The following is a 15,338-nucleotide window of genomic DNA, read 5'->3' as shown; positions in this document are numbered from 1 at the left end:
GCCTGCACACTGAGTAATGCATGTTAACAGCAAAGAGCAAGCTACTTTCCAACTACTGAAACAGGGTCATTCGGGTTTGGTGGAGCAGATAGGGAAAGTGTGGGGGAAGGGTTGATTGGTGAAAAAGGGACTTATGGCACAATGAACAAAGGTGCAGAGCCATAGAAAGCTCAAGGAGAAGCTTTTAATTGCAGCAATTAAACAACTAAAGCTTCATTACATAGAACTAAGAGAAATAAAGCAACATGCTGATCAAAAAAATTTTTACACAGTGCTTGAAATATTGCAGGTTACTGGAGGAAAAAATGCAAGATACGTACATAGGATAATATAAATCAAGGATAGCCTTGCAAACAATCCCTCTGTACCTGCAGATCAATATCTGTCATTCATCTACAGTACAATCACCATCCTATAGTGAGCAAAGGACTTGGGATACGTGTATTGCCAGCTTGCTGTGTGATATGCTATAGCAGATACTGGACACTGTCTCAGTGTTACCATTTATATTATGAAGATATGATTCCTCTCTTGATATGAGGCTTTCAGTACCTCCATCATCTGGCATTGGTGCATATAGTACCCCAGATAATTTGCTATGAGTAGAACGAATGGAGGAGATGTTTTCAATGACTTCTTTTATGGTAAACGAATATCATACAGAGCAACACAATAACGTGTGCAGTTCTATGGAACCTGTTAGAATATTTGCTGTTCAACGGAAAAATTTTGAGTGTCTTTCAGTAGCTTATCTCCGTAGCACAGGGACATCTCTCCTACAACAAAGGACGGGATCCTTACTCTCCTGAAAGTTTTAGTTATTCCACAAGAATTCTGCATCTGAATAGGGTTCACTATAATTTGAGGGTCATTTATCAGTGAGGCAACTTCCTTCCTCTTCCTCTCTTGTGAGACAAAGTACTGATGTGTGAATGAAGAAACTAACAGAATTAACCTCTTCAGAGAATGCTGAGAGCCTCCACTCCATTCGTTCAGTCCCCATTTTCGTAAGATTTCTTCTCTGTTCCCCTGCAGATATTTTCTGCAAGAGTTCACAGAGAGAAGAGGTGCACAAGAGTACGACATTTTCTGTAAGCACTTTCTGTGAAGGTGTAGATGCTTAACTCACAGTGATAACTCAACTTGTGAGGAGTGGCTTAAAACTACAAGTGACATGATAATAACAGAAATTCTGCTAGTGCATTTAACATTTCTTTGTAAGTGCCTTGATGAACTTAGTTACATTTCATCAAATAATGGAAACTCCAGATAGGAATATCAACAATGTAGGAAAAGACAGATTGCTACCTACCATAAAGAAGACACATCAAGCTGCGGACAGGCACAATTAAAAGACCTTTACATAAAGCTTTTGGCCACAGCCTTCATCAGTAAAAGAGACACACACACCACTCACATAAACAAGCGTGCCCACACACACACACACACACACACACACACACACACACACACACACACACAAACTGCAAACTCCAGCACCTCGTGCCAGAATGCCTCTTTTACTGATGTAAGCTGTGGGCAAAAATTTTACATAAGTTCCTTTAATTGTGCCTGTCGGCAACTTGAAATGTCTTCTTTATGGTAAGTGGCAATCTGTCTTAGTCAATATTTAAGTAAAGTAGAACCTCGCTTAACGAGCACCCCCCTATAATATGCTTATTGCATAGTGAGCAAAAAAACTGAAAGAAAAATAACTCACTTAACAAGCAATGTTTTGCATAATGAGTGACAACATTTTTGTGTGAAGTCACCAGCCATTCACGTGTAGTGGCGGAAATGTTCAACAATACGAATATCTTTCATTGTCAACAGCAGCATATGAACAATGACTCTAATACGTACTGCAGACTGGGTTTAGCGCTCTTTCTGCTACATCTTAGTGCAGACTGTGATCACACAGTTTTCTAAACTTGTGTTAATGCATTGTTTTTTTGTGTGAAAATTTTAATAACCTTCATACGAAATTCCCCGGAGACAAAGCCGAAGAAGATGACCATAAGAGAAAGAAAATGACCTTACAAATGAAACACAAAATCACTGAAAAACACGAGCGTGGTGTGGGCATTGCTGATTTAGCACACATATACAATCGGTCTACATAAACTATTTGCACTATCCTCAAGAACAAGGACAAGATTAAGTAGATAGATGCTTCAAAGGGAGTGACAAGAGTATCTAAACAACGGTTTCAAATTCTGGACAACGTCGAGAGGTTGCTCCTTAAATGGATAAATGAAAAGCAATTGCAAGCCGACACTATTAATGGAAACATCATTTGTGAGAAGATGAGAATGGTTTTTGCCAACCTCATTAAGAGGACGCCAGGATCATCAGTGGCCAAAGGGGTATTTAAGGAAAGCCGTGGGTGGTTCGAAAAGTTTTAGAGAAGAACCGGCATCCACAGCGTTGTGAGGCATGGCGAAGCAGCCATCTCCGACACAGAGGCAGAAGAGAACTGCATTAGCAACTTCAAGATGCTCATAGTTTCCAAGGGTTATATGCCGCAACATGTTTTTAATTGTGACAAGATGGGTTTAATGCTGGAAAAAGAAGCCGAAGCATACCTTTATAACAGCAGAAGAGAATGCATTGCCCAGTCACAAGACAATGAAAGAGCATCTCACACTGCTATTATGTGACAATGTAAGTGGTGATTTGAAAATTAGACCACTCCTTGTTTACCATTCAGAAACTCTACGAGCCTTCAAGAAGTGTAAAGTCCAGAAGAGCAGGTTGAATGTGGTGTGGAGGCCCAACAACAAGACTGATCTTTTTTGTGATTGGATCAATGAAGTGTTTGGTCCTTCAGTGCAAAAATATTGCTTGAATTAAATCTGCCACTCCACATCTTCATTGTTATGGACAACGCTCCTGCCCATTCTTCAGGCCTACAAGACTGCCTCCTTGAAGAATTCCAATTCATCAAGATCCAATTTCGGCTTCCCAAAACCACTCTGTTACTCCAGCCTATGGACCAACAGATTGTTTCTAAATTTTAAGAAGCTCTACGCTACAGCACTCTTCGAGCATTGCTTTGAGTTGACTGAACCTGCCCATCTCACTCTCAGAGAGTTTGGGAAATATCATTTCAACATCATTGCCTGTGTCTAGATGATTGAAAAGGCATGGGAAGGGGGTTACCAAGAGAACTTTCACTTCTGCTTGGAAGAAGCTTTGACCGGAATGGATAGTTAAATGTGACTCTGAGGCATTTCAGTCAGTACCTGTGGATAGTCAATGAGATGGTGTCTTTGGCCAAAGACATGGGTCTAGAAGTGGATAAAAAAGATATTAATGAGCTTGTGGAAGATCACAACCAAGAAATGATCGCCGAAGAGGTTATGGAGTTGCATTATGTTTTACAGCAAGAAGTTGTGGCGAGGAGTTCAGGGGAAGAAGAAGAGGAGGAGGAGGAGGAGGAGGAGGAGGAGGTGGTGGTGGTGGTGGTGGTGGTGGTAACAGCAATCCAGCAATCTTCTGGCACAATAAGAGAAGTGCTGAAAGCATGGGAATTGTTTGCATCATACACTGAAAATCATCACCCTAACACAGCAGTGGTTATGCATGCCAGAAATTTATTTGACAATAAAGCTGTGTCGCATTTCTGCCAAGTGTTGAAGCATCGACACACACACGACTACAGATAGCTTCCTAATAAAAGAATTAGTCATGTATCATGAATAATAAAGTAAATAATACTGTAAGTATAATTTTCTTTGAATAAAATGCATGAATAACATAAAACTTTTAGTACTTTTTCTGCATGGAACACATTACTGTATTTTACATTAATTAATATGGGATAAATTGTTTCGCTATAAGAGTGTTTCGCACTATGGGTGAGATTTTGGAATGAATTATGCCGCTATGCGAGGTTCCACTGTGCTTTGATTTACTCTTCACTGAAGTTTTGGAAAATATGCTGTACTGAAGACTAACTGGATAGCCTTATACTCTTTCAGTTCTGTAATTTTTTCATTACAAGGGATACACAATGCATTCAACTACTTCAGTGATAACTGCTTGAGCAGTTAATGTAGGCTTCTGGGGACACACACAGTGCTCCTTCTCACAGTGCTGTTGTGCCACAGGTCCCACATGTTGCTTTACATCCCATAATGGTATGGTCAAACTTCTGACATTTAAATCAACAAATGGCATTAGTGACAAAGACACTAAATTAAGGTGGATAAAATCCGCACAGATGTACACTGCTGGCCATTAAAACTGCAATACCATCAAGACAAACTGACATGAATTATACTACCTGCTTCACTAGCATTTCAGCTTAACCACACAATGTAGGCAAGAGTAATGACATCTGCATACCATATATAGGGAAAGATTATGCAGCAGATTTTGCTCAGTCATCACATTTGAACGTAGTTTGTTTGTGGTAAAACTACGTTATGCCTCACATAAGAAAGATAAATGTCTAATGCACCTGCTAGAAATCAACAGCAGCACGATCATGGCCTCACAAGACTGTAGTTTATCATTGCACGATATTGCCGTTTGTACTGTTCGAGATCCCACAACTGCTAAGCAAATGTGAAATGAGTTCAGGAGGGCTGTACTCAATGGAGCATAGCATTGCAGCAGTCCCGGGCATCCAGAACCTGAGACTATGTATATACTGTTCACTCAGCTGTGGAGAATTGTACATAATACACCTAGAGTCAAAAAATCAGGTTTTTTGCAGCACGATAAGTACCCACACGGCAGTGCGATCATGCCTGGAGCACTACAGATGAAAGCACAGCAAACATTGTTAGGGCTTCCCCTGATATGGCAGCAGAGAGAGGCACACTGGCAGTTGTGCATCCAATATTAATACTTGACACAAGAGTTTTTCCACATCGTCTTTGCAGATGTGTCTCAGTTCTGCAAAGAAATTCATGACACTTAAAACATGTGTGGAGACTCTGACGAGAACAAATGCATTCATTGACATCATATAGCTTCACCACATTGCATGATGGCTTGGACTACCATTCATACACAATCCAATCATCTCTAATTCACACAGATGGTAGTTTGAACAGCAACAGTTACATTTCTGGTATGTTAAGGAGAGCGTTCTGTTCTGTGCCCTGTCTCTAAGCTCCCCATGATGTCATCTTTCAAGAAGATAATGTAAGACTACATGTTACTCATCCTGTGCTGACTTTCATTGACACAGGCAGTGTTTGGCTGTTGCCCTGGCCAGCACATTCTCCAGGTATCTCGTCGAATGAAAACATATATTATGGCAATAGGTTGCTGTGAGGCTGGCACATCACAACTTGCCAGACACTATGATTGATGAACTCTGGCACAGGTGAAACAGCACGTTATGTCCCTGTATCTATGCCCGGCCACGATAAAGTAATTGTTTCTACCAGAGTTCACAGCCCTGTGTACTAAATTTCAGACCCTGTGTACACTCAGATCACCTGTAAATTTAATTGTGCATTATTTCTACTACACGGCATATACACAGTATGTAAATTTTCATTCTTGGTGTCACAGTTTTAATTGGCAGTAAGTTGTACATAATTAGGAAAGTTTTTCATTCAATATTAGTGTGACAAAACTTCTGGCATTTGAAATAATGCATGTCATTACGGATATAGACCTCAAGGTTAGTGGGATAAAATCAGCATTGTTGTAAGTGTGAATGCAGCTATTTTCTCAAGTTTGACACTAACTGTTTTCATGATGTTCCACATTTCTGTGACATATTCATCTGCCCATTCCATCCACAGTTCTGCTGACTTTATCCACCTACAGTTCAGCTGACTTTATGTGCACTATTTCACTGCAAGTAAACACACCATTAGTGTAAGAAAAACAGTTCAGCCAAGATGGGGAACTCATCGAAATCCTTTGCTTTCAACATACTTATATCAGATATCACTCAAGTCCCTTCTGGCCATACAAAGAGGACACTTTTCCAAAACCTGAATATTTTCGTTTGAAAAAGATCGATACAATCTGAAATGTGGAATACGCTCAACTGCAATAGGTAGGTTTCATGTAGTGTGGTCAGGAGACCAATCCCAAAAGCCGCCTTGGTTGGTTTTTGGTACTGCCTAGTGACCCAGCTGAACTGCAGAGAGATGGCTTTCTAGAGACATTTCAGTGATTTAGATCCCACAAATAAAAACCCATGATTTAGATCCCACAAATAAAAACCCATGCCACATAACACAGGTGATGCAAAACCCTAATATTTTGAGGTTCATAGTAATCACTAAAGCAACCGCACTGCTTAAACTAGTAAAGAACAGACAATTTTGGCCATCACACAACTCAAACTTTGGGTTCACAAAATCCAAACAAAGCTATTGTTTGTGGAGTCCCCAACATGATCACACTTAGTACCACTGAGGACATAAACTCTACAACAGGGAAAGCAGCAGCAGCACCAGCACCAGCACCAGCACCATCGTCACACATCCCACTTACTTCACTCCACTTCCAGTAACAGCCTCCTCTGCTACCGGATATCTATTACCTGTGCTTCTATTCAACATTCTTTGTTTTCTCATACCAACTTAAATCCACTGTTTGAAAAGGAAAAGTTACTTGGGAAAACTACTGAAAGAAAATTAACTTGGGGCAAACTACTGACGACTGCATGTATAAGTACATGACAAATCCTAGCTTTTGTAACTATTAATTCCTTCCTCAGGAGATAAGAATGATAGGTTGGGGAAGGTTAAAATGGAAGGGTAGGTCACTCTGACCCCAGGAGGACACACCCAGCCCAGCAATTCTGTTTGATAAATAGTTTGTGAGGCATCTTGTACATCATTATAACATCCAACAAAGTAATCAACTATTTCTTACCAAGGAGGAAAAATCTGTATTACAGAACCAGTCCTGAGATGTCCAGTCACTGCCTGATCACCATCCAGAACAACTATCACATCTGTATTAACAAATTCTTCTTGTGAACATTCTTTCTGGTCTTCACATGGCTCTGAAAAATAAATAAATAAATTCTGTAATAAGTGAAGGGCAACCACTGTGCTTTCATAACTATAACCAAGAAAAAAGCTGCTTGTGATAATTTCCTGCAAAAACAAAATGTGAATGGCAATACATTACTATTAATTTACTGTTTCATTCCACCTATACACCCTGAATAAACTTAATGTATGATAAAGGAAAGAAACACTATACTGTGTTTAAATAGTTAAAAATTATACAATGAGGCCTATCTCAAAAGTCTGGCTGGTGTTAATATGCTCCTAGCCAAAAAGCAATCTTTAATGAACCAAGACAGAATCCAAATAACTGACGAGAAAATTTGTTAACCAAAAAGCTCACTTTTTTTTCATCTGCAGTGTTTACATAACCATAAGTAGCCTATAACCACATTGCATATAAAACAAGGTAGTTAACATTTAAATCACTGTTCATAAGATTTATAAGCAGTTATAATACTTACACATCTGAACATCAACAATTTAAGTGACAGAAAAGCAAATGTTTTAATGATTGTATCCTATCTTATGCAGCTAAAGATCTACTTAGACTTTTTTTTATGCAATAGAAGAGCTAAAACACACAACAGTTCAACAGATTATGTTACAACACATTATTATCACATTGCTTCTGCACACAATAATTTGTCATTCTTGGATCATACAGGTCACATTTTTGTGCTAAAGTATGATCACTTATGCTGGACCGGACATACACCTGCAGTCTGTACAAAGGGGTCTGCTTCATTTCATTCCCCACAGAAATATAAGTGAGTATATGTTATATCCTAGCCAGTAATGCCACCCGAGCCCGCTGCCAAAAGGTTGGCAGCATCAAAGTCCGGACGCTGTCCGCATAAGCAGCGCCAGCGAGACAGGAAATCGCCGCAAGTCTGCGCGCGCCACCGCTGGCTTCTGGGTTCTTAAGCGCTGGAGTCGCGAGCGCTAGGACAGTTCTGTATTCGCCGCTCAGTTGTATACTCGCCACCGAATTGTGTACTTGCTAGTCAGTTGTGTGTTCATCACAGCAGAGTTGTTGTTTGTCGTCAGCCGACGCTGACCTAGCCGCTCCGACTCGAACTAGACAGATCTCTGTAGACACGGAGTTCACTACTGTGTTTCTGTATCTCCGTTAATAAAGATAAGTACCGACTTTTATTTAATCAGAGTGTTTGGGTTTTCATCTTTCTGTTCACTGTTCCAGCGGACCGGTCGGCCTGCTATTAAAAGTGTGGCGGTGACTTCGTAAGCCGTTTCTACAGCGAATTGCTTGTCACTACGAACCCCGCCACAAAACTGGCGACGAGGACTTCCGAACTCGTGTGCAGGGCTGGTTCAACTTGTTTCTGGTTATACTAATTATAGCGATAAAATTTTGGGGGCTGGTTTAATTTGTGTTCACTATGTCTGCCGAATTACAACAGTTGATCTTGTTACAGAGTCAGCAAATACAAAGTCTGGTGGAAGCAATCGCCAAACAAGTGGCTAATCCTCCAACACAAAAGGAACAAGCACAGGCAGCACCACCATTCCGTGCTTTTGATGCGTCAAGAGAAGAATGGCGAGAATACTTCGCGCAGTTGCAGGCGCACATGACAGTCTACAAAATCACGGGTACTGAGCGGCAGCTTTATTTAATTTCCACTGCAGGCGTGGAAGTCTATCGACTACTTTGTAAGTTGTTCCCGGAATCCAAGCGAGAAGCTTTAGACTATGACATTGTTGTTAACAAGCTTGCTGAGTATTTCGAGTCGCGAGTTCATGTGGCAGCAGCCAGATTCAAGTTCTTCAGATTAAAGAAACTGCCACATCAATCTAATAAACAGTGGTTAACAGATTTACGGGGCCTCACCCGTCAGTGCTGATTTAATTGTGTGTGTGGAGCTTCCTACAGTGATGTCATGTTACGAGACGCTATTACTCGAAACATTGCAGATTCTCGTATTCGTGCTGCTATCTTAAAGTTGCCTGACCCGTCATTAGAGACTGTGATGAACATCATTGAAGCCCAAGATACTTTTGACTATGCTGAGTGTGAGTTAGATCAGCCATGTATTTCTCAAATTGCCTGTGCTAAGCAAGTTATGTCACGCCCGCGGCCCCACCGGCAGAGTCAGACTGTAAACACTAGCCGGCCGCGTCAAGTTACACACATTCGTCAGCCGCGTGTGCAAAATGATAGAGTTAAGTCTTGCCCTAAGTGTGTTCTTGCTCATCCTCGTGAACGTTGCCCGTTAAGAAACGCGGTTTGTCACTTTTGTCAAAGGAAAGGACACAGCCAGACTGTTTGTTTGCGTAAACGCAAGAACAATTCTAGTGCTGCCCAGCCCATGGATATTCATGTTCTTCAAAGCCAGCCCGCCCAGAAGGTCGCGTTTAAAGACTCTTCCACAGTTCCTGTGGGTAATAAACTTGTTCGCAATAAGCCACCCACCCAGCCCTCTGCTATGCGACCCAAGCGTAATTCAAACGCTGTAAAAAGTAATGTACAGACTGCAAGTGAAGCGGGAGTTGTTGTTCCACCCGCCCAACCCACGAGTTGTCGTACGCAGCGAACACGCGCTAAACGCGCTGATTTTGTGTCTTCCGCCTCCACTGCACCGATCCAGAGACAGTGTAATAAACTATTTGTGAAGCTACGCATCCAGGAAAAGACCTTCAATTTTCAATTAGACACTGGTGCGCCTGTGACTCTCATAAATAGTGCTACGTATGCGGCTATTGGCCGCCCTAAACTTTCAGCGGCAAAACATTCTTTGGCTACTTATAGTGGAGAACAAATTCCTGTGTTAGGTGTATGTAGCGTGGCAGCCACATTCCGTGGCAATACAAAAACAGTTTCATTCACAGTGCTCCGCGCTACAGACAGTGTAAACATTTTCGGATTAGACTGTTTTGACTTGTTTGGCCTGTCTATCCAAGACAATGTGTTGCAAATTAATTCTGTTGTTGTTCCTCAAGACAGCATAACCGATTTGTGTAAACGATACAGTGACATATTTAAAGACGAACTAGGTTGTGCTGCGAACATTGCCGCTCATATTACATTAAAAGATAATGCTCAGCCTCGATTTTTTCGTGCTCGTCCAGTGCCTCACGCCCTCCGGGCACCTGTAGCAGATGAACTTCGTCGTTGGCAAAACAACGGTGTTATTCAACCCGTTTCAGCGAGCCAGTGGGCTTCTCCCTTAGTTATTATAAAGAAACTGTCTGGCAAGTTACGTTTGTGTGCTGATTTTAAGTCGACAGTTAATCCTCAGACTGTCATTGATTCTTTTCCTTTGCCTAGACCAGACGAGCTGATGGATAAGTTAGGGGAAGCTCGTTTCTTTTCCAAAATTGATCTCCGTGAAGCATATTTGCAATTGCCCCTCAACGAGCAATCACAACAGTATTTTGTCATAAACACGTCGTTGGGGTTGTTCCGTTTTCTGCGTTTGCCTTTTGGTTGTGCGCAAGCTCCAGCTGTTTTTCAGCGTTTTTTGTCACAACTTCTGGCTAATGTGCCATCGTGTTGCAACTATTTAGACGATATTGTTGTGTCCGGTCGGACGCCTGCTGAACATTTCCGTAATTTGGAGTGTTTGTTTAAAGTGTTGTCTCAGGCAGGCCTACGTTGCAACATTGATAAATGTTCATTTTTCCTTACGGAGTTGGAGTATCTGGGACATGTTATTAATGCTCAAGGCATTCATCCCTCCCAGTCACATTTAGGAGCTATTCGTGATTTGCCCGCCCCTCGCAATCTGCAGGAATTGCAAGCAGTTCTTGGCAAATTGACATATTATATTCGGTTTATACCTAATGCATCACAGATTGCTGCACCGTTGCATCGTCTCCGCCGTAAGAATGTCCCGTTAGTGTGGTCAGCTGATTGCCAATCAGCCTTTCAGCAGCTTAAAGAGGCTTTATTGAATGATCATTGTCTGGTCCATAACGACCCTAACAAGCCTCTGGTGTTAGCTTGTGATGCCTCTTCTTTCGGCCTCGGTGCTGTGTTGTCTCACCGAGTCAGTAACACCGAACGTCCTATTGCGTTCGCATCTAAATTGCTAAACAAAGCTCAGTGTAATTATAGCCAATTGGACAAGGAAGCGTTGGCTATTGTGTTCGGTGTCACAAAATTCCATCACTACCTCTATGGTAGACCATTCTATTTAGTAACAGATCACAAGCCCCTGACGTCACTGTTTCATCCGTCTAAACCAGTTCCTCAGCGGACAGCTCAGAGACTACAACGTTGGGCTCTTTTGTTATCACAATAACAGTATGAGATACTGTATCGCCCTACAGCTCAGCATGCAAACGCTGACGCGCTTTCTAGATTGCCGATTGCTGCGGATGATGTCTTCGATTCCTCTGACGACTCTTGCCATCAGATTGACACCGATGAGCATCAATCCCTCCGGGATTTTCCGATTGATTATCGTCAGGTGGCACGTGAGACAGCTACGGATCCTCATCTGAGTTTACTATTACGTTTTGTTCAACGTGGTTGGCCGTCCAAGGCAAAGGACATATCGGATCCTGTGGTTCGTCGCTATTATCCGCAACGTCATCTGTTGTCTGTTTCGCACGGAGTTTTGCTGTTACGCACCGAGAATGACCAGCTTCGTGTAGTGGTTCCCCAAGTGCTCCAATCCAAGGTCCTCGACTTGTTGCATCAAGGTCATTGGGGAGTGGTCCGCACCAAAAAGCTTGCCCGCCGTCATTGTACACGGATTGGCATTGATAAGCAGATTACGCAGATGTCTACAGATTGTTCGACGTGTGCCGAACACCAAGCTGCTCCGCCTCAGCGCTATTTTGAGTGGGCACGCCCTGCCGGTCCCTGGCAGCGAGTACATATTGATTTCGCTGGTCCATATTGGAATTCTCGTTGGCTCATCGTGATAGATGCATTTAGTAATTTTCCGTTTGTTGTGCCCATGCAGTCTACAACGTCTGCACAAACTATACAGGCGTTGACTTCAATTTTTTGTATTGAGGGTCTTCCAGAAGTTTTAGTGTCTGACAATGGTCCACAATTTACTTCTGCTGAATTTGAAAGTTTTTGTTCTGCCAATGGCATTCGCCATGTTCTTACTCCGCCATTCCACCCTCAATCGAATGGTGCAGCGGAACGTTTTGTACGCACATTCAAGGATCATATGGCCCGCCTTCGTGCTACGCACTCTCGTCAGCAGGCCCTAATCACGTTCCTGTCGTCGTACCGGACCACGCCACGCGACGGCCCTTCGCCTGCGGAGCTTCTCCACGGCCGTCGTCATCGCACCCTACTACGGTTGTTGTACCCCCCGGATCGACCCGCCGCTTCTGAGCATCGCACGCGTTTTCAGCGCAACGACGCCGTTTTTTTCAGAGTTTATCACGGTCGCCGTCGTTGGGAACGTGGTACCGTGATAAGTGTCCAGGGTCGCGGTTTTTATACTGTTCAAGGTGCTACTGGGGTGCACAGGAGGCATCAGAACCAGTTGCGCCGCGCTGGCCGCCCGGATTCTGCCGCTCGTTCTTTGTCCACAGATTTGGTCCGCGGCGGGTTCCAGCCGCGCCTTCCGACTTCGCTGCCCCCCCCAGGGCAGCAGCAGCAGCAGCCGTCACCGCTACCACGCCCACAGCCCGTCCCGTTGATGCCTCCCGCGCAGCTTCATCCGGGAGCGCCCCAGGTGGTCGCTCCGGCGCCTGCGGTCCCTCTTCAGTCGCCACCGCCTTCGGAGCTGATGGACGTCGACCCCTCAGCCGGGCCGCCTTCCCAAGCAGTGGCTGTGCAGCCTGTCCTGCAGCCGCTTTCCTTGGGCTCCCCCAAGGAGTCTGACACTGCAGCACCTTGTCCGGCGCCCACTCAGCAGCCGTCGACGCAGCGTCAGGAGACGCTGCCTCTCTTCGTGGGTCCCGACGCCCCGTCGCGTCCAGTACCAGAAGCTGCGCCCGTGGTCACAGGCATGCACCCTGACCTCGGTTTTCAGTCGGTGTTTCCCGAGGCCCCGCGCAGCCAATGCTGGGGTGCGGACCGGGGACTGCCACCGACAACAGTCTCCGCCCCGGTCTCTTCTGCTACGCCTGCGGCCAGACCCCTCCCCCGCCGTCGACGCTCGCCACGTCATTATTCAACGACGGTGCGGCAATTTGGGGGGGAGGAGTGTTATACCCTAGCCAGTAATGCCACCCGAGCCCGCTGCCAAAAGGTTGGCAGCATCAAAGTCCGGACGCCGTCCGCATAAGTAGCGCCAGCGAGACAGGAAATCGCCGCAAGTCTGCGCGCGCCACCGCTGGCTTCTGGCTTCTTAAGCGCTGGAGTCGCGAGCGCTACGACAGTTCTGTATTCGCCGCTCAGTTGTATACTCGCCACCGAATTGTGTACTTGCTAGTCAGTTGTGTGTTCATCACAGCAGAGTTGTTTGTCGTCAGCCGACGCTGACCTAGCCGCTCCGACTCGAACTAGACAGATCTCTGTAGACACGGAGTTCACTACTGTGTTTCTGTATCTTCGTTAATAAAGATAAGTACCGACTTTTATTTAATCAGAGTGTTTGGGTTTTCATCTTTCTGTTCACTGTTCCAGCGGACCGGTCGGCCCGCTATTAAAAGTGTGGCGGTGACTTCGTAAGCCATTTCTACAGCGAATTGCTTGTCGCTACGAACGCCGCCACAAAAGTATATCATCTCAAGCTTAACAAGGAACTCTCAGAATCAAGAATACTCCTCATACTTGATTATGGTGATCCTACACTTCAAGGAATTTCATGTGAGAATACACGTCATCTGGAACTGGTGATGAATGTTTGCATGTAATGTATTTTGTGATCTCCCCCCCCCCCCCCCCCCCCCCATTCAACTCCTGCCTTCAAACAGCGTTCATGGCTTTATGCCGAGAATTGTAGGGTCTGTCATACCTTGTGTTTACTTAATTGTCTTCTCAATCATTGCATTCCCTCTATTTACCTTCATCTCTTACCCCACTATCCCAAGACCATAGAAAAAAATTCTCATTCTCAGCTACGTAAGATCCTCTTTATACTACTGCACAACACACCCATCTTCTTAAAATAACTTCCTGTACCAGTCAACTTTAGAATGATCTTTCTCCAAATAAGAGACAAATTAAATTCCTTTCAAATTTCAAAAAGACAGCTAATAATCCACCTTCTATTAGAAAAGTTCCTCTTACCCAACTTGGAAGAAAACATAAAATAATGGAAAGGCAACCACTCACTCATAGCAAATCAATGTGTGGAGAACAGAAACACATAACAGAAAACAGCATTCACACTAGCTTTGGACTCCTGCTCTTTTGCAAACAGAAGTATACACATTCACAAACACAACTGCACAGAAAACCAAATGAACACTCCCATGGCCATGAAAGCCCAACTGATGAAGTTGCTCTAGTATACTGTGTTTCTAAGTAGTTTTGTATGCCTTACTGATGTCAAAGACTAAGTCAAGACAGTGATTTTTATGTAGGAAACAATGCTGGACAGCCTCCTCTTACAGGATCAGGTTGTTGACAGTGGACTGAAATTTTCGGAATCCACACTGAGAGGGGCTAAGAAGTTGCCCGGTCTCTTACAACCAGATCAGACAATGGTTAACCATTCGCTCCAAGGTCTTTCCGATATAGCTTGACAAGTCGTTAATCCACTAACTACTGGGACATGTTCTTTCCTGGTTTGAGGAGAAGTTGCACACCTTGAGGTTGAGGGGCTTGTTACAGAGGTTTTAACCTTCTCCACTATCTGGGCAGTCAAGCCAAGATCCTCGGTCCCTCTTACATACAACGCCAGTGCTGTGCTGTAAAGTGGTCACTGAACCATGCTCAGAGCTTATGGTGTCAGAGGACTGGCAGCACTTACAAGTCCCCAGCTCGGAACCCCAAGGTTGCTAAGCCCGTACCCAGCAAACAAATACTACTCCCTGAGAGCTGTTCTCTCTCCAACACAACAGCTCTCATTCAACTGCTGCTGAAGTAACAACAAGTTGATAATTCTGTTTTAACTTCTCTTTGTTTCTATATCTGGGTTCTTTTTTTTCCGTCTATCTTCATCGTTGTAATTGTGCTACTGTTGCTCATCTAAACTATTATTTATCTAAATACCTGTAATTTCTACTATTAACAACAGGTTGTGGGCACAGGTGTCAGGTTTTACAGTATAACAAATAAAGGTGGAAAAACTATTTAATTAATTCAACATGTAATTAACAGTCATGGCTTAGGTGCTGGAGAAGTACAGGATACCACTGTTTGATGCCACGAACTTTAGCACCTGGAAATTTAGGACTGAAACACTTTTAATGAGGTGGAATTACTAAGTTTTGTGGAAATGGATGACACACACGAACATT

At 43.7% G+C, this 15,338-nt stretch overlaps 1 protein-coding gene across 1 annotated transcript in view; it reads right to left on the bottom strand.

The window, feature by feature from the left end:
- LOC126416487 (uncharacterized) overlaps positions 1 to 15,338 on the bottom strand; it is a 198,949-nt gene that overhangs the window by 103,710 nt on the left and 79,901 nt on the right. Inside the window, exon 4 of the mRNA XM_050084224.1 lies at positions 6,856 to 6,988. Coding sequence (XP_049940181.1) covers positions 6,856 to 6,988 — 133 coding nt within the window. The remainder of the gene's footprint in view (positions 1 to 6,855; positions 6,989 to 15,338) is intronic.

This window comes from Schistocerca serialis, chromosome 8 (assembly GCF_023864345.2).
Source record: "Schistocerca serialis cubense isolate TAMUIC-IGC-003099 chromosome 8, iqSchSeri2.2, whole genome shotgun sequence".
NCBI classification, from domain to species: Eukaryota; Metazoa; Arthropoda; class Insecta; order Orthoptera; family Acrididae; genus Schistocerca; species Schistocerca serialis.
The sequence above is the reverse complement of the archived record's forward strand: the minus strand, read 5'-3'. Positions and strand labels throughout refer to the sequence as shown.